The sequence below is a fragment of the Xenopus laevis genome, chromosome 4L (assembly GCF_017654675.1).
Source record: "Xenopus laevis strain J_2021 chromosome 4L, Xenopus_laevis_v10.1, whole genome shotgun sequence".
In the NCBI taxonomy this organism is placed as follows: Eukaryota; Metazoa; Chordata; class Amphibia; order Anura; family Pipidae; genus Xenopus; species Xenopus laevis.
The window spans coordinates 102,848,637-102,874,260 of record NC_054377.1 but is presented as its reverse complement, the minus strand read 5'-3'; the positions used below and the strand labels follow the sequence as shown (position 1 = coordinate 102,874,260).

The 25,624-nt window shown below is 39.3% G+C and overlaps 1 protein-coding gene across 1 annotated transcript in view; it reads left to right on the top strand.

Moving 5' to 3' along the window:
* clca4.1.L (chloride channel accessory 4 gene 1 L homeolog) overlaps positions 1-16,705 on the top strand; it is a 35,759-nt gene extending 19,054 nt beyond the window's left edge. Inside the window, 5 exon segments of the mRNA NM_001280666.2 lie at positions 3,383-3,604; positions 7,311-7,581; positions 12,780-12,944; positions 13,299-13,529; positions 16,180-16,705. Coding sequence (NP_001267595.1) covers positions 3,383-3,604; positions 7,311-7,581; positions 12,780-12,944; positions 13,299-13,529; positions 16,180-16,652 — 1,362 coding nt within the window. The 3' untranslated portion in view covers positions 16,653-16,705.
* The last annotated feature ends 8,919 nt before the right edge of the window (positions 16,706-25,624 follow it).

Here is a 25,624-nt window from a genome sequence, read left to right as displayed (position 1 = left end):
TTGTTCACCTGTTCACACTTTATTCAAAATGCTAATGGGGCACCAGCACTGTGTCACTGTATGTAGTACATATTAGAATGATAGCTTTCCCTGTCTCTTGCTCTGTTCTGCCTTCCCTCCCTGTGTGTGCCATTCTCTGCTTGCCCAGTGCTGCTTGTGTGTGCCATTCTCTGCTTGCCCAGTGCTGCTTGGGTGTGCCATTCTCTGCTTGCCCAGTGCTGCTTGTATGTGCCATTCTCTACTTGCCTAGTGCTGCTTGTTTGTGCCATTCTCTGCTTGCCCAGCGCTGCTTGTGTGTGCCATTCTGCTTGTCCAGTGCTGCTTGTGTGTGCCATTCTCTACTTGCCCAGTGCTGCTTGGGTGTGCCATTCTCTGCTTGCCCTACGCTTCCTGTGGAATGTAAGCCTGTTGTTTTATCCACAGGGGAGGATGATGCATATGGATTTAAGAGTATATTTTAACATGACTTAAATTTTTCACAAATGAGTGATGAGGGATTTCCCTGCATTGAGCACCAATCATTTGGTTTTTTGGTGTGCTTCCACCGTTAATGTGGATATGATCTTAAAAGTTCTTGTGGTAACATGGGTGTGGTTTAAAAGGGGGAGTGGCCAACACTGACTTCCATTATCAGCCCTCCACCACATAGGCAAGTAAACTTTTGGCCCTTGGTATCACAGAAGTTGGACATCACTGTTCTACATCATACTAGGGTGAACCACTCGGCTAAACATAGCCATTGTGGTACAGACAGCTATTGAGCAACACTTCTGCAAAAGGGCATAAGAGACATGCTGACACTATGCTGACACTCTGGAATCTAAGTAACAGAGTGGAGATAATTTATTTGTATGGCCTAGTATAAGTTATATGAGTGACCATTGTCCACAGTTGACCATTAGCCCTTATAGTCCATCCTGCCTTGGGCCCTATAGCGTTATGGCATCATAGAGGGCGGGGGTAATAGATATCAACCCTCTGACACTAGCCATTCGTCCGTCTTAGGAATTAGACCGTTCCAAATATATTTTATATTAACACATACCACATACAGAGCCGTCAACCCTCCCATTTTTCGGGAGTTACCAGATTTTGTACTCTGTACCCTGGTCTCTTGTTACTCTTATGCATTCCCCTGATTTTTGACAATTTTCCACAACTTGTAGTCAAAAATCTCATATGTGCATGCACAACACATTTCAGTGACATGAGTGGGAACAATGGGCAGAGTGGTTTCTGTGACTTCAGGAGAGGTTCTTTTGCATGTGTGTGATGTCACTTTCCACTACGTCACTTCCACTCATTTCACAGACTGTGGCTCCATCTAAAAAGTTGCAGCTCTGTACCTACAGTGATTGGAGACTGTTAGAGCTATTAGATTAGATATACTGTATGTAGACTGTTATTCAAAATATGCAGAAAAACAAGTAAAGTATTAAATACAAACAATCAAGAAGCAATCTGGAGATCATAACATTAAGATTTTAAATGCAAAGTCATCTCCCTACTGAGCGCTTCATCATGGTGAACAATAGTGTTTACTGCAATCAAACAATTGCAGGTAAAATTGCTGTACCATCTGAAGATCCCATCTTAAATGACTTTGACACCTCACACATAGATTGATATTCCTTTTTGTTGGTCATTTGACCTATGAGCTGAATGTTGTATATATACCAGAGAACACCACAACTTTATTGTAATCAGCTTGAAAAATAAACTAAAATGTTCTGAAAGCTTGCTATGATTATATTAGTTAGCCGATAAAGGTATCACCTTTATACCACTTTTGTTATTTTTTTATTTCAAAAGGGTTGCCCTGCAACTGCAATCAGACAGGTACAGATGGATTCATTTAATGAAACAAAGTGCAGCAAAATGGCAAATTTGTTTGCATGCAAAGGACAAAGATACTAGCATCAATACATGCTCCTCTATACATGCAGCAAATTGCTGGCTGTGAACCCTTTGTTGTATAATGGTATATTTAGAGCGAGAAAGACACTCATACACTTCCAGGCACCATTATAGGGCAAGTTTATAGGCCTCTGCCAAGCATTGCACTTCCCATAACAACCAGGACATGTATAATCAGCAAGGCATTTTCAATGTGTGGTATCCATGGTAACATGTACTGCACATCCATATTTCCTAAAAAATATAGAGAAAATTTGTCTAATATATAATCATACTGACATGGAATTGTGTGTAAAAAATGGTGTCTACAAAAACTGCTACCTACAAAGTGTTCACATTTGGGACTGATTTTTAACCAGTTATATGTCAAGTTTTGGTTAAATAAATGTAAAAAAGTAAAAATTGAATGAGAATTGGACTAGAAGTGGCATCCATTTACTTTGCCTTGTATGCAATCCAGTGGACAAGTTTTACACTAAGGAGGGGGATTGAGGCCTCCTAAACTTTGTATTGCTTCTCTAAATAAACACAGTTTGAGTTTTTTGCACCTTAAATAGCATGGGGGCTATCTTTTCTCTATATATCATATTTGCATCTCGGTTTAGTGAGCCATGTGATTTGGGACACAAACCTGCTAATAACCTCTATTATACTGTATAGTTACCACAAAGAGTAATTAAATTTGCTCTGTTTTAAATAAAGTGGAAGGAGTACAATACAGGGGGCACACATGCAAAGGAGGCCTGGTATTAGCACCTGCTTTGAGGAGGTGTTACTTGCAGAGTAACCCAATGAATCACATGCTAATGTTTTAGTGCCATCACTATTATTTCCCAATAAATAACTCCATTTACACACACACTGACACAACAATAACAATAACTGCTCTTGTTCTCTTGCTAATGATGCAAGACCATGTTGCATTGGGAAGTAGTTATGCCATCTCCACAATATTGCAGAACTTTAAACTAGAATTGGATAATAACAGAACTGCTCTTTTTGCTGCATGTTTCATAGCTATTGAGTTTCATCTTCCCCTAAAGGTCACTCAATGACTTCTTGGTGGTTGTTTCATGAATATCTGAATTGATTTTCTAACGGTGGGCACTCCTGTGTAGAAAGACCTCAACATCAAAGCAGTAAGATCTGGAGTGAAGACCAGTCTATTAGATGCTCAATAGTTATACAATCCACTTGCTCCTCTGGGATGATTTTTCAACAAACATATTTTTATCAACTATCGCAGTTTCAACTGTTAATGTCAAGATCTGCCATGTGAAGGACTCAGGAACTCATGATAACAAACTGTTGCCTAGTCTGTCTGAGTCACAGGAGGCATTAAATATTGAGTGTTTTCTGATTATATACAGTAGTTCTGTTGAATGGAGCCATAATATATCACTGCAGCAGAGATAGTTAATGCAGTAAAAAGTTACCTGCCAAATAAATGTTGTTTTCTTTACAGCTGGAAAGCACTGGTTCCGTTGTTAAACCAAATGGATGTTTTGAGGGAGCAGTTTTTATTGACCACACAGTTGGTAATGAAACATTCTTTTTAGTCACTTGGGTAAGTGCACTACCTGATCTTAATATAGAGGACCCAAAGAGAAAACAGTACTATACAGCTGACTTCACCACTGACACAAGTGCCAGATCATCTAGACTTGGAATCCCAGGAACAGCAGAGGTAATATTTTTTGGTTCATTTTCTTATAATTTTCTCATATATGTATAACCCTCATTTGGTTACTGTCTCTTAAAATAGCAACTTACCCTTGGCAATCCAGGGGCCCTGAGTCCCTTTTGCGTATGAAAAGTACTGGGAACTGGGAATTACAGTGCAGTGCCTCCACCTAGGGAACACTGAGGAGCACACCTCAGGGGGATTCCACTAGGAATAATAAAACACACACAGTTTGCAAATGAAACAAATATAAACTTTATATAAACTGCAGTAAAACTTGGGCAGACTAACACACCATGCACTCCTATACTGGGGACACATGGGACACTACCTAAATCACTATTAGGTACTTAACTGTTGCTCCAACACAGTCCTTTTTAATATCAAAGTCCCAATCCTCCAGAAGAGGTTAATAACCACACAGTTCAAATGAAATGTCCCTTCCCCAGAGCTCTTATTCCCCAGGTAGCGCTACCATTTCCCAAAAGTACCTCTCCCTTTGGAATTTAACAGCAGCTCCCACCTAGCAGGTAAATACACCAGACTTGTCTTGACCTTGGGGCCCCCCGCTTGTATCCGTGCCAGTATCCTCCCTTGGGTGGCTCACTCACCGGGGTGCTCTTAGAGGCAATCACACTGGAGATTATAGGCAGCTCTGCAACAGGATCAATCTCAACAGTGGCACCTTTCTCCAGAGCCGGATTAAGACTAAACAGGACCCTAGGCAAGGCAGTGCTTCTGGGTCCCCCCCCCTCCACTTCGAAAAGAAACAATGCTATACTAGCACATACCTCCCAACATTTTGGAAATAGAAAGAGGGATAAAACCCCCTAATTACCATGTTCATTTTATAAAATTTGGCAGTATGAAAGTTTGAACATATTTCTGTAGTTTTATTTCGGTTATTACAGTTTTGGACAGTCCCACTCCCAGAGAGCCTTTACAAATTACTTTGCCTCCAAGTAACTTTTTTGTAGTTTTTTGTTTTTTTTGTAGCTTTTTGTTTTTTTGTAGTTTCTATGTTTTTTTGTAGTTTTTTCTCAGTTCAGTCTACCCCCTACATGCAACAATTAAACAGTCCCACAAACTGCACCAGCAGCATCTTCCTTTTAGAAATTCCAGCTGTGACCACCTACCTTTCACACATGCGCAATGCACCATTCTAAGCATGTAAGCATTCTTAAATGATATCATCAACACACTCAGAAAAACAGATAGAATAGATAGAAAGGCCAATAGGAGGTGCAGATCTATTTTGGCATAATGGCCAATGGTAACGTGTAACTTCATCCAAAACAAACAGAGGCAGTCAGAGCATAAATACAGGAAAAGGGGAAGTTGTCAGATGGGGAGAATTGTACTGACTCTGTATAATATGAAGCCCTCTATGAATGGGGCATTAATAGCAAGGGCTGAGACACCAAAGCATTGTGGGGCATTGGCACTGACCCATCCATAATGATTTCACTTGTTGAAAAATAAGCCTTCCCAAAATAGCACTCAGGTCAGGGCCTAAAGAGAAAGCAAGGACTTACAGCGGCGAGGAGCTGGCACTCATTCACAAACAGCAGGGAGAGGAAGGGCAGGTACTAAGTCTTGTTACCCTGCAACAGAGAATACAGCACGTTGAGCGGAACAGGTGTCCCTGACAGGCAAGTTATATTCAATGGTCACATGTTCTTACATGGCGCACACAGCGTGACGTCACCACGCTACACGCGTCATGGTCACATGGTGCTCCGTCGCCGTGCCGAAATTTAGGGGGCCGGAACCCCGAAGATGCAATAGGGTGCCTAGGGCGCCAGAGGGTAATCCGGCCCTGCCTTTCTCCTTCTGAGTTTCTAGCAGCTTGGCAGGGGACAGGCTGGGCTCAATCTGTACCTCCACAGATTCCACAGATTTCACAGATTTAACAGCTTCTCTGTACTTGACAGTCTTACAGCTACTTGTGCTGGCTCTGTTCAGCTCTCTGGCAGACCCCATACATTTGGCTCCAAAGTCAGGCACACCCTCTCTCCCAAGGATGCATTGGGGTGCCCAGCCAATCGGATCGCTCTCCAGTCTGTAACTGGGCTGGATGATGTCACAGGCAGAGAAACAGGGGAAGGATTCCTCTTGTCCCCTTCAGATGTATTTTCTCATCACTCAAATAAGTTCATGTATAGAGGGAATGAATATTTTGTGCACTTAGATTTGCCTTTACACTTTGCTAATCTGTACTAAAGGGCCATTTACCTTTAAGTTACCTTTTTAGTATGTTTTAGTATCTTATTCTAAGAAACTGTTCAGTTGGTCTTCATTTGTTTACACTTTTTGAATTATTTCCCTTTCTCTGCCCCTTTTTTAACAGTTAGATAGGGGTCAGTAACCCAGGCAGCCAAAAAAATTATTGCTCTGTGGGTCTAAAATGTTATAGTTATTAATAGTTATTACTTATCTTTCCATTCAAGGCCTCACCAGTCTCTCATTCAAACCACTATCTGGTTGCTAGGGAAGATTGGACCCTAGTAACCAGATAGCTGTTGAAATTTCAAACTGGAGAGCTGCTGAACAAAATGCTAAATAAAACACACATATACACATACAAAACATTAAGACCAATTGCAAATTGTCTCAGAATGTCTATATCATACCAAAAGTCAGGGCCGTTACTAGGGGTAGGCAGAAAAGGAACATGCCTAGGGTGCAACGTGGGGGGGGGGGCATGTGCATGTACATCTTTTGCCTGCTGATTCCACTCTAGATTCTGCACATATAAGCAAGACTTTGCTCTCAAAGAGGAGAGAAGAGTGGTGGTTGCATGGTCACCCCCAAAACCTACCCAACTCTAGGCCTGTCACTGCTAAAGGTTCGAAAGGTTGAAAAGTGAACTACCCCTTTCAAGAAGGGGTGTAGAGGTGCTATATTGACTCAATGCTCCTTGGTAAATGTACTACATTCAGTTTCACAGCAATATACTATAAATCATCGTCTTTGCCAAATTGTCTGTTATGCACTTTATGGGGCAGATATACTAACCGGTGACTTTTCACCAGCATAAGCTTCGCACCCATTGCAACACTTTGCCAGGCGTAAATGTGATACAAATACGCTAAAAATGCGAAGTTTCGTTCCGGGCACCGAACGCTGGTGACTTAATTTGACTTAATTTGCAGTGCGCCCTTTTTTAGGACATTTGTCCCTATCGAAACTTCGCTAGAGATCTTGTGCTAGGGCAATTTGTATATGGCGGGAGATTCAAAGTTGCATGGAGCTCTTTATTAGAAATGTTGGTGCAAATGGATTAAGTTAGCGGTTTTTATTACACATGTCCAGGGAACCTTGATAGAGGCAAGAGAGTTAATATAATACCCTACACATGAGCCCTCTGTAAAAATAATTTTCCATGTGTTACAAAATGTCAGGAGAAAACTGGTTACCCAAAAAAGACTTTTGCAGGCAATCCCTCTTCAAAAAAGGAAAAGTCTCCATCGTTTTTTGAACTTAATGTATTTTCGGGACACATGATATGGTGTAAGTGACAGAAGATTGAGGAAGATCTAGCTACTTTTTCCACTTCGCCATGTCAGTGGCCACAATATTGTAAAATTTACTGAACAATATTTTTTTAGCCATGAAATTTTTTTAGATCCATTAAAGTATAAAATATTTTTTAGCATGTAAGTCAGGTAACACTATTTAACCCACTCCTTTTTTATTATTTCAACAGATTGGTGTTTGGTATTACAAACTTTGCAATAAATATAAATTGGAACAAGCTATAACTATCACAGTGACATCAAAACCATCAAATGTAGATATTCCTCCAATAACAGTCAGTGCTCACATGAATCAAGACACAAACAATTATCCACATCCAATGGTTGTCTACGCTTCAGTAAATCATGGTCTCCTGCCAGTGATAGGAGCAAAAGTAACAGCTGCTGTTCAGCCACCCAGTGGAATTCCCGTGGATTTAGATCTTTTGGATAATGGATCAGGTAATGTAACTGCATTTCATTTGATGGCATCACACTAGATAATCCCATGCTCTGTGTGAATTCCCTTAACATTAAAGTAGATAAAATGTAAGAATTAATAATTAAAAAATATACCATTTGCAAACTAGAATAAATTCATAAAAGTAGAACTAAATATTGCTTGCGTCCTGTGGTAACACATTAATTGGAGCTTACAGTCAGCATGTACAGTAGCTAAGTGCATCTGCCAAACTCACTTCATCTGGTCCTGTCCTCCTCTCAATGGTAATATCTGACATATATTCAAAGAGGCACCAGGCAAGTTTATCAGCTGGGGATTATGGGTGGTGAGGGCACTGTTCCAATTGATCAATATCATTGTATATTTAAATAAAGATAAATTTACGCAGCATACATTTACAGATATTGTTCATCATTTGAGTCCCTGCCCAAGTGAGGTAGTTTGTTTTTTTGCCAGGGGTGAATTAACTTGCCTGTATGTTTTGAATTGCATGATGAAACTAAAGTATGCACAGGAGATTTGATAATATTAATAATAACCTTATTCACCCCTCTTATAGTCAATGAAATTAAATATATATTGAATAATACATCAATAGGTTTTTACAGTATTGAATAATTAAACTAAACAATATAAACAGTTGCAGATTAATACATAGTCTACATTAGTTACCAATAACTATAACATGAAAGAAAATATGGAGATAAGCTTCCTTCTGTCTAGCAAGCCCATCATAGTAACATAGTAAGTTAGGTTGAAAAAATACACACGTCCATCAAGTTCAACCTATTTACTTTTTTTAACCTGCCTATCTGCTAGTTGACCCAGAGGAAGTCAAAAAACCCTATCTGAAGCCTCTCCAATTTGTCTCAGAGAGGGAAAATTCCTTCCTGACTCCAATATGGCAATCGGACTAGTCCCTGGATCAACTTGTACTATGAGCTATTTCCCATAACCCTGTATTCCCTCACTTGCTAAAATGTCATCCAACCCCTTCTTAAAGCTATCTAATGTATCAGCCTGTACAACTGATTCAGGGAGAGAATTCCACATCTTCACAGCTCTCACTTTAAAAGATCCCTTCCGAATATTTAGGTGAAACTTCTTTTCTTCTAATTGTAATGGGTGACCTCGTGTCAGCTGGAAAGACCTACTGGTAAATAAAGAATTAGAGAGATTATTGTATGATCCCCTTATATATTTATACATAATCATATCACCCCTTAAGTGCCTCTTTTACAGCGTGAACATACCCAATTTGGTAAGTCTTTCCTCATAGCTAAGCTTTTCCATTTCTTTTACCAGCTTAGTTGCCCTTCGCTGTACCCTCTCTAATTCAATAATGTCCTGTTTGAGCACTGGAGACCAAAACTGTATGGCATAGTCTAGATGGGGCCTTACCAGTGCTCTATAAAGTGGAAGAATGACCCCCTCCTCCCGTGAATCTATGCCCCTTTTAATACAGCTCAAGACCTTATTTGCCTTTGATGCTGCTGACTGGCATTGCTTGCTACAGCCAACATGTTTTTTTCAAAATGCATCAGTTAATAGTGCTACTCCAGCAGACTTCTGCACTGAAATCCATTTCTCAAAAGAGCAAACAGATTTTTTTATATTCAATTTTGAAATCTGACATGGGGCTAGACATGTTGTCAATTTCCCAGCTGCCCCTGGTCATGTGACTTGTGCCTGCACTTTAGAAGAGAAATGCTTTCTGGCAGGCTGCTGTTTTTCCTTCTCAATGTAACTGAATGTGTCTCAGTGGGAAATGGGTTTTTACTATTGAGTGTTGTTCTTAGATCTACCATGCAACTGTTATCTTGTGTTAGGGAGCTGCTATCTGGTTACCTTCCCATTGTTCTTTTGTTTGGCTGCTGGGGGGGGAAGGGGGGGGTGATAACACTCCAACTTGCAGTACAGCAGTAAAGAGTGATTGAAGTTTATCAGAGCACAAGTCACATGACTTGGGGCAGCTGGGAAATTGACAAAATGTCTAGCCCCATGTCAGATTTCAAAATTGAATATAAAAAAATCTGTTTGCTCTTTTGAGAAATGGATTTCAGTGCAGAATTCTGCTGGAGCAGCACTATTAACTGATCCATTTTGGAAAAAAAAGTTTTTCCCATGACAGTATGCCTTTAAGGAAATAAATTGAGAATAGTAACAATTTAATATAATTTTAAATCAGAACCATTTCTGTTCTGTGTTTTTAGCTGAAAACATAATGCCCCAACAAGGCTTTGAAGGACAGCCCTCAAGGCACTAAAATTAGCTTTTCTGAAATTCATGTTTTTTGTTGCCCCAGTGTATATTTGTTTTTTGCACCAGACATTAAATGAAATAACATAATGGTCACTATTACCCAAGGGTTCAATGACTTGCACATTTGCTATAAGTTCTGGGTCATTAGAGATCACTAGATCCAGAATAGCATTTTTTCTGGTTGGCTCCTCAACAACCTGTACCATAAAAGTGTCATGCAACAAGTTTATAAACTTGTTCCCATTAACTGATCTGACAGTACTGTTGCTCCAGTCAATATCTGGGTAATTAAAATCGCACATTATCTTTACTTTACCCAAACTAGCAGCCTTTTCTATTTGCATCAGGAGCTTAGCCTTCTCCTCCTCACTTACATTAGGGGGTCTATAGCATACGCCTACAATTAATTTGCTGGACTCTTTACAATTGGTGAAGAACTCCACCCATAAGACTTCTGCCCCCTCATTTTCTAACATAACCTCCTCATTTATATAAGGTTTTAAATCCTGCCTAACAAATAGACATACCCCTCCTCCTTTTCTATTTCATCTGTCCATTCGAAACAAAGTATAGCCGCTAATATTAACTGGCCAGTCATGCGACTCATTCAGCCATGTTTCGGCCACACCCATCACATCATATTTTCCCTCCAAGTTCCCACCTTAAGAGTCTGCAGTTCAGATTCCAAAATGAAAACCCACCGACATCTTTCACATGTAAATACTGCATGGAACTGCTGAACTGGGTACTTACAGCCTCCTCGTTTTGAAGTCACAGATTTATAGAGGTATGAAACCAAAGAACACAAAGCCTGGTCAGAATTTACCTGATTAATTCCTCCCCCTTAATTAGCAGACAGAGGGAAAGAGAAAAAAAATGGCAGCAGTAAAATAACATCCCCTTATTAACTTTTATAAAAAATGTTAGTAGTCAACCCTCACAGTCTACCATCACTCTTACCAATATCGTTACACGTCTCTGCACTCATACGTGCTCTCTTCTTACAAACAGGAGACCAATACTGCACTGCATACTCGAGGTGAGGCCTGAACACTATATAAACTATATACATTTTAGACAATATTTACATGATCATATTCAAACTAAACTGGTAACCAGTAACACAATTGTTTTGATTTGTCAGTTTTCATATATCCTGATTCTTGATTGCCAAACAGCATTAACTTTGCTTGTAGAATATTAAACTAGAGGCTTTTCATCTATAGCCTGTTGCTAATTGTTATGGAACACCAGGGCATCTCAATAAAATATGAGACTTATGGCAAAATTAATGCTTGGTGCTTCAATAAATTAAAGGTTTAGACAATTGCATTCCTCTTAGACATAATAACCAAGGCATGTCTGAGTATGATCACTATAGAAAATGGCCAATAAGCTCCCTATTAACCACAAGCATGTCAGTAAGATCACTGCAGAAATTGATTATGAGTACATTAACCCCAGACATGCCAGTAAGACACTGCAGACAATTGATTCTGATTCTAACCGCAGACATGCCAGTTAGATCACTGCAGAAATGGAGTATTGCCATATTAACCCCTTAACATGCCAGTTTGATCACTGCAGAAATGGAGGAAGGAGGTTATTTATTTTTTGTGGTGTAGTGCCAATGTATTACAGCTGTTCTCTGTTCATGCACTTGCCATGCTTTGCCATGTGGTATGTGTCCCCGGCACCTGGCCAGCCAGATTGCTCACCCCAATGTGTTTAGTTGTTTGACTGGCTTTGGTTTTTTAGCTTGGTTAAGCTGCACTGACAGCCAGAATATCTAGCTCAGTACAGCTCACATGTATGGGCCAGCACTACAGCATCATGTATCATAACGCTCATATCTATTGCACATTTGTGAAATCGGTTCAAGGTGCAATTTATTGAAAAGAAAAAATAGCTGACGTTTCTGCTAGCCTTTCTCAGCATAGCCTTTACTACTATATATAGTAGTAAGATTGGTGGCACTCCGCTTCTCGACTTCACCCAGTTGCACGGTTAAAGTTTCGCATATATTTCCAGCTGGAACATACTTTACTAAATACACTTTTTTGTTTTGAAAAATATCCCTGTGTTGCTGGTTCATTCTGGAAATATATATATATATATATATATATATATATATATATATATATATATATATATATATATATTGTATTTGCATTTTGTGCATACAACTACTAAAAAATGCCTTACCCTTTAAACAAAACAGGGATTGTTTGTCCATATATTGCAATATATTTAAGCTGGCCAACTACGTCAAAGTCATCCCATATGACTTTGACGTAGTTGGCCAGCTTAAATATAATGCAATACTATGTCAAAGTAGTGTGTAGATATATATATATATATATATATATATATATATATATATATATATATATATATAATTCACAAAAGCTATGAATATCTTTTAAATTATATCCTTATAAACGGTGAGTTCTGATGTCATCAGTTATAAACGGGGAGTTCTGATGTCATTTCTGTCACATGACTTGATGAAATTTATGTATTATAATAAATAAAGTACCCCCAGTTGCAAAATATGAGGATATTATAAGTTACCTCGGAGTTTCATGACCTGTATATGGTCATGAAACTCCTTGGTAACTTATAATATCCTTATAATTTACAAGAGGGGGTACTTTATTCAATATATATATATATATATATATATATATATATATATATATATATATATATATATATATATATATGTGTGTATAATGTCCAACTGTACCCGCACTCTTACTCGATTGTTTCGATGTCGGGTGCTTGGTCAAAGAAGTATATCCACATATATATTACCTTGCACATGGGTATCATTTTGAAGCAGGGTGGCACCCTATGAATATAAAACTACACTATGGTGCCATAACTCCATTTAGCTTTGTGTCAATGCTTATAAATCTTTCCCTTTGGCTAGGTGCTGATATTGTAAAGAATGATGGTGTCTACTCAAGGTACTTCAAAGATTACGATGGAAATGGAAGGTACAGCTTAAAAGTGCGCATTGCAAGCATCGAGAAAACAACCCGTGTGGCACTTCCAAGGAGCCGAGCCCTTTATATTCCAGGCTATTTAGAAAATGGTAATCATAGCTTTTTATTAAATGTGTCACTAAATATTGTTTTCTGATTTATAAATAAATAAATAAAGGAAATTTATAAATTCTTTGGCGGGGACTCTGTTAAAGCTTACCTATTTATGTCAGCAACAACTTTGTTACAGTTACTGTATTGGGAGCTAGTGCCCTTGAAAAATAAACAGTTGACTGGTGTACTTATATACACAATTGTGGTGGATAGTAGTACTGGTTTTAAACTATTACAAAACACAATATTGAGCTTTTTTGTGACCTTAATTGAGATTCTTATATCAAAATAAAATAAATGCACAGTGTATATTACACTTTATACATTATCTACAAATAATTCCTTTTTAGGTGAAGTCACTCTGAACCCTCCAAGGCCAGTAATTAATGATGAGGAACTTAATCTGGGAGAATTCAGTAGAACAGCCTCCGGGGGATCTTTTGTAGTATCTAATGTACCTACAGGTCCTCTGCCAGACATATACAAACCTGAGAAAGTGACTGACTTGGAGGCAAACATTGAAGAAGACACAATAGTGCTGGCCTGGACAGCAACTGGGGATGACCTGGACCAGGGAACAGGTATGTGTATACATTGTTGTTAGGGTGTAATCTTGAAGGGTAAATAGCTAATGCTTTTATAGTTATAGTAGCAGCAGTTTTTTTCAGCAAGTAATTCAATTCTAAACCATTTAATTAGTTGGTCTTCAAGGCAGAGATATTACTTTTATAATTATGTTTACTAGGACTGGCATATCCTGTTACTCTAAGAGAAAGCTAGCTTGCGCTTCTGAACACGGTACAATTTTGTAATATCAGCTCCTGTATGTGTAGGAAACAACACACGTGGGAGTGAATGAGTACCAGATAATATATATATTTATGTAAGAATGAGAAATTGAAGAAATGCCAGACGAGAGGATAAAACAAATGCATCTGATAAAGCCAGCTTGCGTATCTTATACCTGCTAACTTCCATTTTAGTTTATTTAAGATAAACAAAAAGGCTAACATAAATCGTATCAGTTTATTGTATAAACAAATGTACATTTGAAAATTAATTCAAATTAATTAAACGCAGTTTTTGCAATATTGGGCATTTTTAAATATCAGAATTTTAATTCAATTGAAAGTCATCAACCCAAGGGTTAACTGCATACAGGAAGTAAATAGAAAGCACACACCCCCATATGTAATAAAAGGTACTAAGTTTGCCCAGGAGCAGTTACCCATAGCAGCCAATAAGATGTTTGCTTTTAAACAGGTGACCAGTAATTGCTACCTGCTGATTTGTTGCTATGGGTTACTGCTCCTGGGCAAACAGTGCATTATATTACATAATCCGCATAGACCATTAAAGTCACTGACCTTTAAAGGAACAGTTCAGTGTAAAAATAAAAACTGTATCTAATATAGTTAGTTAGCCAAAAATATAATGAATAAAGGCTGGAGTGACTGAATAGTTAACATTCACTAATTAGAAACATTTTTTATTTTGCACAGCCTATCTATTTACCCAGTTATTATTTTTATACTGAACACTTCCTTTAAGAACATCTGTTTGCTACAGTTCTTATAACCTATTTAATTCTTACAGTCCATATTACCTATAACAACCAATCAGCAGGAAACCCATCCACCTGTTTAAAAGCAGACATCTCATTGGTTGCTATAGGCTACTGCATCCAGGGCAAACTTTTCACCTTTTATCACATATGTTTTTTTTACTTTCACTCTGTGGAAGTCTTCATGTTTTTCTTAAAAAAAATAAATTTATATTTATATATAGAAATTCCGAAATGTTTATGCACATTTTCTGATGGAATGAAGGGTGGGGTTAAAGACCAGCATGGCATCTATCAGACTGCATATATTGTAAAATCATAAGAAATAAATCTTTATCTTATGTTTGGGAAATATGCATAGGGTCCACCAGCTGAAGATCATGTCACTCATTTAAGAATATTTCCCTGACATTTTGGGTCTAATGCCAGGTTCAGGTGTTCCCTAGCAATATCACTCTGTCCTGCATTGTAATTGTATCCATCAATTACCTAGCAGGGCAGGGTCAGATAAGATATGTGCCCAGGGCGCAACAGTAGCAGGGGTGCTAGACAGGTGCATTTTCCGATGCTGCCCCCTCCTGCTCCGTGCTTCTAACTTCTAGTATTGGAGAGGGGAGCCGCAGTGCAGTGCTAGTGCAGTGATCGCTCTTTCGCTCGCTGCACTAGCAGAGCCAAATTTCCATTTAAAAAAATGGAAATTTGTCTCTTAATATTACCAGAGGCAGCTTTTTGCTGCCCCTGGTAACTGGTCGCTCTGTGCCACCTGAGGCAAGGTTCTCACCTTGCCACATGGCAGGAGCTAGACATATATGTCTTTTGCCTGCCTATCCCAAGTTTGGACCCTTCTGTAATGGCAGCCAGCTGAGGGAACAAGAGATTATCATGTTCCATCAGTGATGAGTGCAGAGGAGGGGTGTAAGGAAGAAAAGAAGAAGCAGAAGAGATGTTTATGGTTATGAATGTCTTCAGTCCATTTTGTAGAAACCTTAAAGATCAAGGAAATCTCAATTCATTGTGGACTACCAATATATTAGGCACCCCCCCCCCAGTAAATAGATTTCAAAAGTTCTGTCCCATAATGTCTCTCTTTTTCTAAAAAAAAAAAAAAAAAAAAGCACAGAATGCCTGGGAAAGGTAGGTAAGATGGCAGTGCAGTTCTGTTTTCATGTATTCCCAAAGGCCTGTACATTTTTTCTAAAAGCTTGGGAAAAAATAACCTAACATATTGGCAACTACTATTAAGTAGAAATTTATTTTTCCTTTTAGAAAACCGATGACTGGATCATTATCACCCTAATGTCACAGGCTGACATATCTGTATTTCTGTGTATATTTGTAATGCATGTAGGGCAGCCTTCAGGCTACAACATTGTGCTGGATTATGTGCAAAGTGCAGCCTGCACTGAAATCCTACAGGCACAACTGATCAGTAGATGGGCACTAAGGGTACAAGTTTATGCCGCTTATATATCCAGCACTTGCAGCAGTGGGATTTGGAGGCCTCCAAACAAAATACTGCTTTTAATAGTAAATTGATTTGGTAAATGTTGAAACAACTGAAAATGTTTAATGATTATGTTCATTATAGTTGGGGTTCCTGCAAGTAGACTTGCATTGATACCCCACAATCTTTGATTTCTATCTTTTAATAGTCATATTTTTCTCAGTTTCACGTTATGATTTAAGAATGAGCGACAGCCCTGAAGAGCTCCGAAGAAATTTTGACAGTTGCACTTCAGTCAACATTTCCAACTTTGTACCACAGGAAGCTGGTGCCCAAGAAAATTTCACATTTGTGCCAAAAGATATTGTAATAGCCAATGGCACCATCCTTTATTTTGCTCTTGTTGCTCTTGATAAAGTTCCACAGAAATCAGATCTGTCAAATATAGCACAAGCGGCTCTGCTTATTCCTCCAACTCCTGCTCCCACTACAGTCCAGCCATTACCTGCTTCTACTACAGTCCAGAAAACACCTGCTCCCACTACAGTCCTTCCTCCATCTTCAGGAAAGCTGGACATAACTATACTGGCAGCAATCATTTGTTCAGCAGTTATTATCATTTGTCTTATTGTTAGTATAACTGTGTGTATTGTGAGCTGCACAAAGAAAAAAACAAATCCAGAATTGAGATTGTAAAACAAAAAGAATGATTTTTTGCAGATTAAGTGATGAAACATTTATGCATTAAATTCTAATTTAATCATTGAACATCTTGTAGTGAAATATGAAGTTATACTGTATAGGGAAGAATGCTATTTCCTTTGCTGATATCAGGTGTAATTTTAACAATGGATATATGAATATATTAACATCATTAATAAGCAAATCATAATAAGCAAAGAATATTTGATGTCAACTAGATTTTAAGATCTAGGATGGTGTCTGATTTGTATTGGTGGTTTCATTATAATTCTCAGATCCACAAAGTTGTGTCACTTGTATTAATATAAACCAATGTAATGGATTTGTAAATTAACCAGTTACCAGGAGCCTCCCATCTGAAGCTTCAGCATGGGTCGGGGTGGGTGCCGCATTGGTAGTGCAGAAAGCACAACTGCAATCTCCCTACTAGAAGAGCCGAAATTTCTATTATCAGTTCACACCACTCAGTCTCTTTTAGATGCCACAGCCTTCTTAACCTCGTTTCCTTGTATTCAAGTTTAAAGGGATTCTGTTGTGATTTTTATGGTGTTGTTTTTATTTATAAATTACACTGTTTACACTACATATAATTCACATATAAAGTTTTACTTTGAACCAACAAGTATATTTATTAAGCTGTAATATTGGTGTGTAGGCAGCCCTCTCAGTGCATTGTGCCTGATCATGTGCGTTCAGAAAAAGCCAGCACTTCGCCAAGGAACTGCTAATTATTGTTTCTCCTATCTGCTATTCTCATATCTACCAGAGAGCTGTTATCTTGCTTCAGGGAGCTGTTATCTGGTTACCTTCCCATTGTTTTGCTGATGGCCTGCAGAAGGGAAAGGGAGGGGTTGACATTGCTCCAACTTGCAGTGCAGCAGTAAAGAGTTACTGAAGCTTACCAGAGCACAAGTCACATGTCTGGGGGCACCTGAAAAGCTGACATATCTAGCCCCATGTCAGATTTCAAAATTAAATAAAAAAAAATGTTTTTCTCTTTTGAGAATGGATTTCAGTGCAGAATTCTATTGGAGCAGCACTATTAACTGATACTTTTTGAATAAAACATGTTTTCCTGTGACAGAATCCCTTCAAGGTGATAGCGGGGTTCAGTTATATTTCTTTCTAATATGTTGTTCTCACAAAATATTTTATAGTATAACATAAATATGTTCTTCTTACCCTTTTCCAATTGTCATTCAAACCACTGCCAGGTTGCCTGGTTAAGTGGAACTGTTGATACCAGAGAAAAAGAATGAAGCCAGAGACACATATCAATAATATATTTTTTAATTACATTTTGCATTGTAAACTAGAATTTGAGAAATAAAATGTGATTAGAGATTGCAATATGGTTATCTAATTTTTTCGGTTACTAAATTGTTAGATTTACTTGGAGGGGGCACTTAAAATCAGGTTGGTCATGTTTAATTTGCAAGGGCCATAATATTATTTGTGAAAAATGCAATGCATTACTTGAATTTTGGGGTCTGTACATAGTGACATGTATATGTGGTGTCAAACAATTCTAAGATCCATGGCATTTATGTTTTGTACCTGTAACACCCTCTTGGCCACCCCCCTGGTGCCAAGTTTGTACATTCTTACCATCTTCAGTGCAGGTCCTGAGAGGTGAAAGGGTTCTGGAAATTTATTCTCATGGCAGTGCCTTCAACTAATGGGATCTGGGAATACGCCTGTGGCTGGCCCCATTACGAAAACAGTAATCCACACACAGTGCTATATAACAAATATACACGTTAAATAAGGTTTAAAGGCAAAGTAAGCATTCAAAGTAATTATATGCATTTACACAGTATGACCCACTACCCTCGGGAATCTGTGACAGTCCCATCCTGGCACCTCCCTGACAGGCAAAGTCCCACACTACTCCTTTGCCGACAAACAGTCTCAGTTCCTTTTCCCCAAAGAGCACCATTGTCAGGTAGCGCTGCCTGCACAAAAACCTCTCTGGTAGCAGAGGTAATTTGCTCCCATGTGACCGGCACACACAAAGCCTGTATCACAACAGTAGACAGGCAGACTCACCCGGGGGCTCACACAGAACTGGCAGGCTCACACAGAGCTGAAACAGGATCCACGTGATGAAATCGTTACAGGCTCCGAGCTCTCCTAGCTGAGCACATAACTTGCTAGATCTTTACGACATTGCTCCCAACACTACTCCCAGTGTGAGCACAGCATAGCCCATTCATTGGCATTCATCTCCAGGAATCCATCTCTCATCCTGGTCAGAATCTCACAAGAACATCAGGGTCCAGTTATCCCTGAGCCTAAGCAGGGAATAGCAGCTATGTGGTGTGTCTCCATAGCCTGAGGTCTGCCCTGCAGCACCCCAGCAGACAGTCACTCCATCCTGCATCAAAAGCAAAACTAGAACACACTGACAGTTTGTGGACATGGCTCTGTATATATCCAAAGGTGGAGCAGCAGCGACACCTTGTGACACCCTCTGGTATCTGCCAGACACTTACATAGGGACAAGGCTCAACCCCTCCCAAAGCTCTAGTTAGACCCTGTAGATGAAGAAGCAGGGGATTTCCACCATGTGGTTCAGACCGTAGGGGAATTAACACTATGGGTCCCTACATACCCAAGAATAAATATGGGACATAACATTCTGGAAAATGCAAATTCTTCAATTTGTAAAGTAAACTTTTATGACATTAAAAAATTAGGCTATTTGAGCTGTTTGCAAAGGCCAAAGTGTGAACTATGATAATTAAGGTAATTTTTACTCAGAAAACATTTATATTTCTTTGTCTTTGTGCCAAATAAATTGTAGGAAATACGATGTCTGTAAAGTGCTTGTTTTTTAGGTAAAAGCACAAATGCATTAGCAAAGATTTACAGTTTGGAATATAAAAATCACATTTACCGATTTTGAATTGATCAAAATGTACTTTACAAATATATATATGGTTTATAACACATTGGTGCAAATTTACTAAGGGCGAATTTTCACCAGCGACCGATTCGCCACACTTTGCGCCTTTTTGCCAGGCACAAATGCGATACCAATACACTAATTCACAAGTGCAACATTTTAGTGAGGGGTCGCTGGCATATGACGCTAGTGTAATTTCTTTAGCGTCTTGCATTTTAAAGTGAAAAACTGTAACGTTTTTCGCTAGTGTATGTTTTGGTGGGAAAATTTGCTAGCGTTGCGCTAGTGTCCAATTGAATTTAATTAAAGGGTATATAAAGAGCATTTTCTTAAAAGGCCCATAAGGCTGTTTCCTTTTCTAGTGCAGAAAACTGTGCATTAGTACATCATGTTGTTAGACACTGGGCCAAATTGTTTGGGAGGGAATCCCAGCGCACCTCCTCCTGTCTTATGGACAGAAATTCAATCTGCGGTCAATGCTGTGGGGTGCCAAAATAGAACCATCAAGAATTGCCAGATATTAAATGTCTGATATTGAAAGGTTGGTCTATTACACACTTTTTACCCAAATGTTTCTTTTTTTTTAACATTGCCCCTGTTCTTCTCTCGTTTTTGTTTGATTAGATAAAATAAATCACATATTTCTCCAAATGTTTGTCCCTTATCATATTGTCAGAGCTCCTGAAAAGCAGTATTTTGTTGATATGGTACATGTACTATAGCAAATCTATTAAAAACTTCTTTTCCAAATGTTCATAATGTAGTTGCTATAGTACATGTACCATAGCAACAAAACCCTGCTTTTTCAAATGTTTATAATGTAGTTGCTATAGTACATGTACCATAGCAACTACATTCAAAATATTTTGTAAGTACTTAATCTTTAACTATATGGTTACATACATTTCGCATTTCAATCTCAATTAAGAAAACGGCTTAATGACCAGACTAATCTAATTACTATATCTAATTACTAATTATCTAATGACCAGACTAATCTAATTATCTACTTGCTATATCTAATTACTAATTATCTAATGACTATACTAAAGGATTACTATCTATCTATTTCATAAAGTTAAACATTAAAAAATCTGTGTATTTTATATAGGGATGCACCAAATCCAGGATTCGGTTCGGGATTCGGCCAGGATTCGGCCTTTTTCAGCAGGATTCGGATTTGGCCAAATCCTTCTGCCGGACCAAATTGAATCTGAATCCTAATTTGAATATGCAAATTAGGGGCAGGGAGGGAAATCATGTGACTTTTTGTTACAAAACAAGGAAGTAGAAAATGTTTTCCCCTTCCAACCACAAATTTGCATTTACAAATTAGAATTCTGTTTTGGTTCGGTATTCGGATGTATCTTTCGCAAAGGATTCCCGGGTTTGGCCGAATCCAAAATAGTGGATTCAGTGCATTTCTAATTTTAGTACTACCAGATATATATGTTTTAATGTCTTTAAACGTGTTTTGCCCATCTCATTTACAAATGGTCTAAGGTGGCGAAGGAAACTCTGGCGAAAGAGGTAACATTTTATGAAATTTCGCACAAATTTTCGATCAGGCAAACAATTGTTACTCCACATATGTGGAGTAACAATCGTTCGCCTGATCGAAAATTTGCCTGACGATAGGACACAAAACTACAATAGCGATGGTCTCTTTCGCTGGTGAATTGTCCTCTACCACTGTAAATTAGCGATGTCCATGCGGATTGGATTTCTAGTGAAATTCTGCTAACGACAGTCACTTCGCCTTTTAGTAAATCTGCCTATAGGAGTGTAAGACAGACAGGCTAGAGTTCTGACCACTGACATAGGATAGACTGGAGATATCTCTCCCAGGTCCACTATTGAGTGCCACAGATGTGAAGTTTGATCCTGCCAAGTCAATCCCAAGGCAGTGTGTGTAATTGATTGTGTCTTCACCACTTTAACTCAGAGATGCAGTGCACTGTGAGTACCATTTGTCCCTCTTATACTAAACAGTTTCAGTACCAGAATTCCTGGTGTCTAGAAATTCTTTTTGTGCAACTGAGGTATAGTTCTGCAACACCCTCACTCCGCACATGTATGCAAGGGCCCAGCTGAGACTGAGGATTTAGTGTAATTATTGTCTACACAACTTAAGTGGGTGCTAGTCCTGGGTGGAAGAATAAGGGCTTATTTACTATGTATATGTTGGTATGTTACAAAATGTGGGGCGTATAAAAGGGTACAATGTGTTGAGTCGATTTTCAAAAACGTCATAAAAACCAATATGTTTAGCATAGCTTTGCATTTTACCCAATTTGGAGTTTGACAAAATATGTACTAGTTTTCTAGGGTCTCTGTACTGTTAGGGGGTCTTATGGCATATAATTATCATACCAGGTGCTTATTTTGCAGCAGCCAAAGTATGAGCAGTGAAAATCCATATTCATTTTTTTTATTTGGGTGCTTTTGTGTGTGACATAGTTTGGTAAATCTATGCATATTGGGCATCTACCTGTACCAAGTAGACCCTTGGCATTTATACTTATTATGTTTTATACTGGTATGTTAAGAAATGTGGGGAATATAATGGGGTGAAATGCAAGCTTTGAGATAATTTTCAGAAATGTCTGTAAGGAGCGCCTGGTGGCAACAGGCAAGATGGCGGCACCCAGAGGTTGCACTAAACACGACGCAACATTTTGACGCCAGTGCGGCATGATGTCATCGAGTCCATTTGGGGTAAAAATACCTTTTAAGTGACGCCAGAAGCCTATAAACAATGCCCAATTATAGGTTCTCCTCTGGACATTCCTGGGTGTGCTTTATCTGATTTTATATACCTTCCTGATCTTGACCTCGGCCTGCTAACGGACTAAGAATCTTCACTGCCTGAACTGGTCCTCTGCCTGGACTTGACTTTACTAATCGCTTAACCCCTTGGATACCGTCTGCTGTATTGTGTCTGCTGCTTCCTCCTTGGTATGTAAATCTCAACCCAGAGCCTTCAGATCCTGACAATGCCATCAAAACTACAAACTAGAAGACATTAACCCATTCTGGATTCAGCAGAATGTGTTCTTTCCCATATTATATGGTTTACAAGGGTCTTTGTACTGTTCTGGGGGTTGGATGACACATAATATGCATAGATGGTGCTAGTTTTTCACCAGCTAGAGTGTCAGCCATGAAAAATTTCCATATAGTATGGTAAATCTATAGAAAAAGTTCAGTAGACCGCTGGTGTTCATATTTTGGATGTTTTATGTTGGTATATTATGACATATGGGGGATATGATGGGGTAAAAGACTAGCCTTTAGACAATTTTCAGAAAGTCCATTAAAAAAAGTTTAGCGTAGCTTTACTGTTTGGTGCTCTGCCGTATAAAGACCCATTTTGAATTCAATGCTCTCTGTAAATGTACTCTCTGAAAATATGAGGTTTTCTGGGGTCCACTAATACATTTTTGGTTGGTAGTAAAAATATTTGCCATGAACTATGCATGCAAAGTTTATATTTTGGGGTTTCTACGTCCCAGATATTTTGGTGATCCTCTGGAGATCAAACTGTTTGATGGATCCCTGGCATTAATATGTAGAATATTTTATCTTGGTACCAAATTACATGTGGGAGAAAATATGCTGGAAATAGCTTTGAGGTGATTTTTCCTCTAAAATATATTCCAAAAAAATATAAGCCAATTTTATTTTGGGATTTCTACAGATACATTGGTGATCTTATGCATCAAGGGTTATAAAACTCTTTGACCCCTGGCATTCATATTTTCTTGGTACCTAATTATATGTGGGAGATACAAAGTTGCAGAGTGAAAGTTTTGAGCTTGAGCTGATTTTAAAACATTGTCAAACTTTTTTACCCATTCTTGATTCAGCAGAATGTGTACTTTTCAAAAAAGTTTCCTGGGGTAAACCTACTGTTACAGAATTATTTGGCTTTGGAGTCTAAAGTATGCTGATTTCTGTGGTAGTGCTCTTAAAATTTAGTAACATGCTGCTGGGAGTTTTTGCTCTATCTCCCTAAAACTATACATATCTGGTATTGACATGTTCGAAAAACATGAGGATTAACAAATCAATTTGATTTTTGTGCATAAAATAAATAAAGCACTTGGGCAACTAATGTTTGTGACTTTGCCTTGCGCATCATTATTTAACACTCCTACTCCAAACATTCTGGTGTATTTATGTAAGGGGGTGGATCTTGATGTGAGTGGAAATTATTGAAAATGTTTGTATGGTAACTGGATGTATGTATGGAAATTTTGGAGTATGTTTAAAACTGTGAGTGAAGTAATGTGTTAAATGTAATTTGGTGAAACTGCCACTGCATGGCAGCAAAGGAGAAAGGTTAAGTGTAGTATCCACCTCTACCACTAGATGTAGCCAGAGGAACCAGAACATGTAAGGTATAAAAGGGAAGAGCCAAACTCAGGGAGTGTTTCCTGCAGGTGTAGTTAGGGAGGTCCCCTAAAGTACAGGCACTAGGTGCCTTAGCCAGAGAGGGCTAGAGTAGTATGAGTAGCTGGTACCCCAACAAGGAGGTAGAGGCTTAGAAGCCATGGTTCTTCCACAGATAGGACACAGTGTGATTGCAGGACAGTGTGGACAACCCAGGCCAGAGGAGAAGAAATTCCTACCCGGAAAGGTCAGAGGGCAATGGTGAGGTGTCAGGCTGGCTGAAGGAGGAAGGTGGCACAAAGCAAATTCCTGTCTGGGACTAAGTGGAGGGGCGTAAGACGTCCTTGACTGGCAGTTGGTACATAATCTTTGGCAGACATTCACAAGTCCAGTGGTTTTGTTGGGAATGTACTTCTTGTAACCGACAACCTGCATTGAGTAAAAATTTGGACTAAATGGAAATTTGGACACAAGGAAAAGTGAGTACTGTTGTGCTGAACCAAATGAAAATGTCTGTTCAAGTTCCAAATTACAAATTTTACACAACTAACATGTGCTAGATTTGGAAGGACTGGTTTTGTATTTGGTGCTGTGAACAGGATTGTTGTGTGTGACAGGGTCGCAAGGAAGCGGATATGATCAGTCGGCCATTTCGTGTAGCAGTCAGACCACATTGTGCTTGCTTACAGAGAGGGTGTATCTGCTGTGAGAGAGGAGCCATGGCCACATCTAGTGCTGAAGGAAGCCAGACCGTAGAAAACAAATTAGCAGACACTGGGTGCCACTTTATTTGGGCAGGAATATTCGCTCAGAAAGTACCGCTCAGGGCTCGGTGCTCTTAGTCCCGCAATGTGGCGGCTGTGAGGCACAGTGGTGTATCTTGGATACCGCTGGACATTGTCCCATGTGTTAGCGTGCCTATATCTTGGGCCCCATGTTTGTGCGTGTGCACATCTAGGATGAGGTGCAGGAGTTGGACTGGTGTCACTGTCGCTGGGAAAACCGATATCATAGTCCACCTAAACTACTGCTCCAGAGACAGACACCAGACAAAGTCCCTCGGTCCTGGAACCCGTTGAGGGCACATTACACCTGTATAGTGAGGCAGACCCTGCCTTGATGTTGTCAGCTGTGCAGCCTCATGGCAGTCATCTCTCACCCTGTGGCCGAGAGAGGTGGGATTACCACTTCTTTTTCTGGCCTCAGTGTTGCTTTGGCTCGGCACACACCCACGTCATAGCCATCGGAGGGTTCTCCTTGGGAAGATGACTCGGAGGCAGACCTGGTTGTTCTGGACACCTCTAGCCAGCACGCATCTGCAGATACTTGGGTACACCACTGAGGGACATGATGAGTGCCCAGCTGTTTCTGCTGCAGCAGCAGCAGCTCCGAGTTCTGTACAAGCCAGCAGTGTGCATCACACGCCCCATTCCACTATGGTTAATGATGTTACCACATTTTGGGTGTTGCCTGGAGAGGCAACCCCGCGGGAGTACCGGGTCATCTCCCAGGTTCAATGGAAAATCAACCTATGGCTTTTTTATGCCGTATGCCCTGGAGAAGTCCAGTTGGAGAGCTGGATTCATCAAGACATCATACAGCACCTCAAGTTGGACAGTGAGAGTCTGACACAGCATGACCAAGACGCCTGGCGCCAGGACGG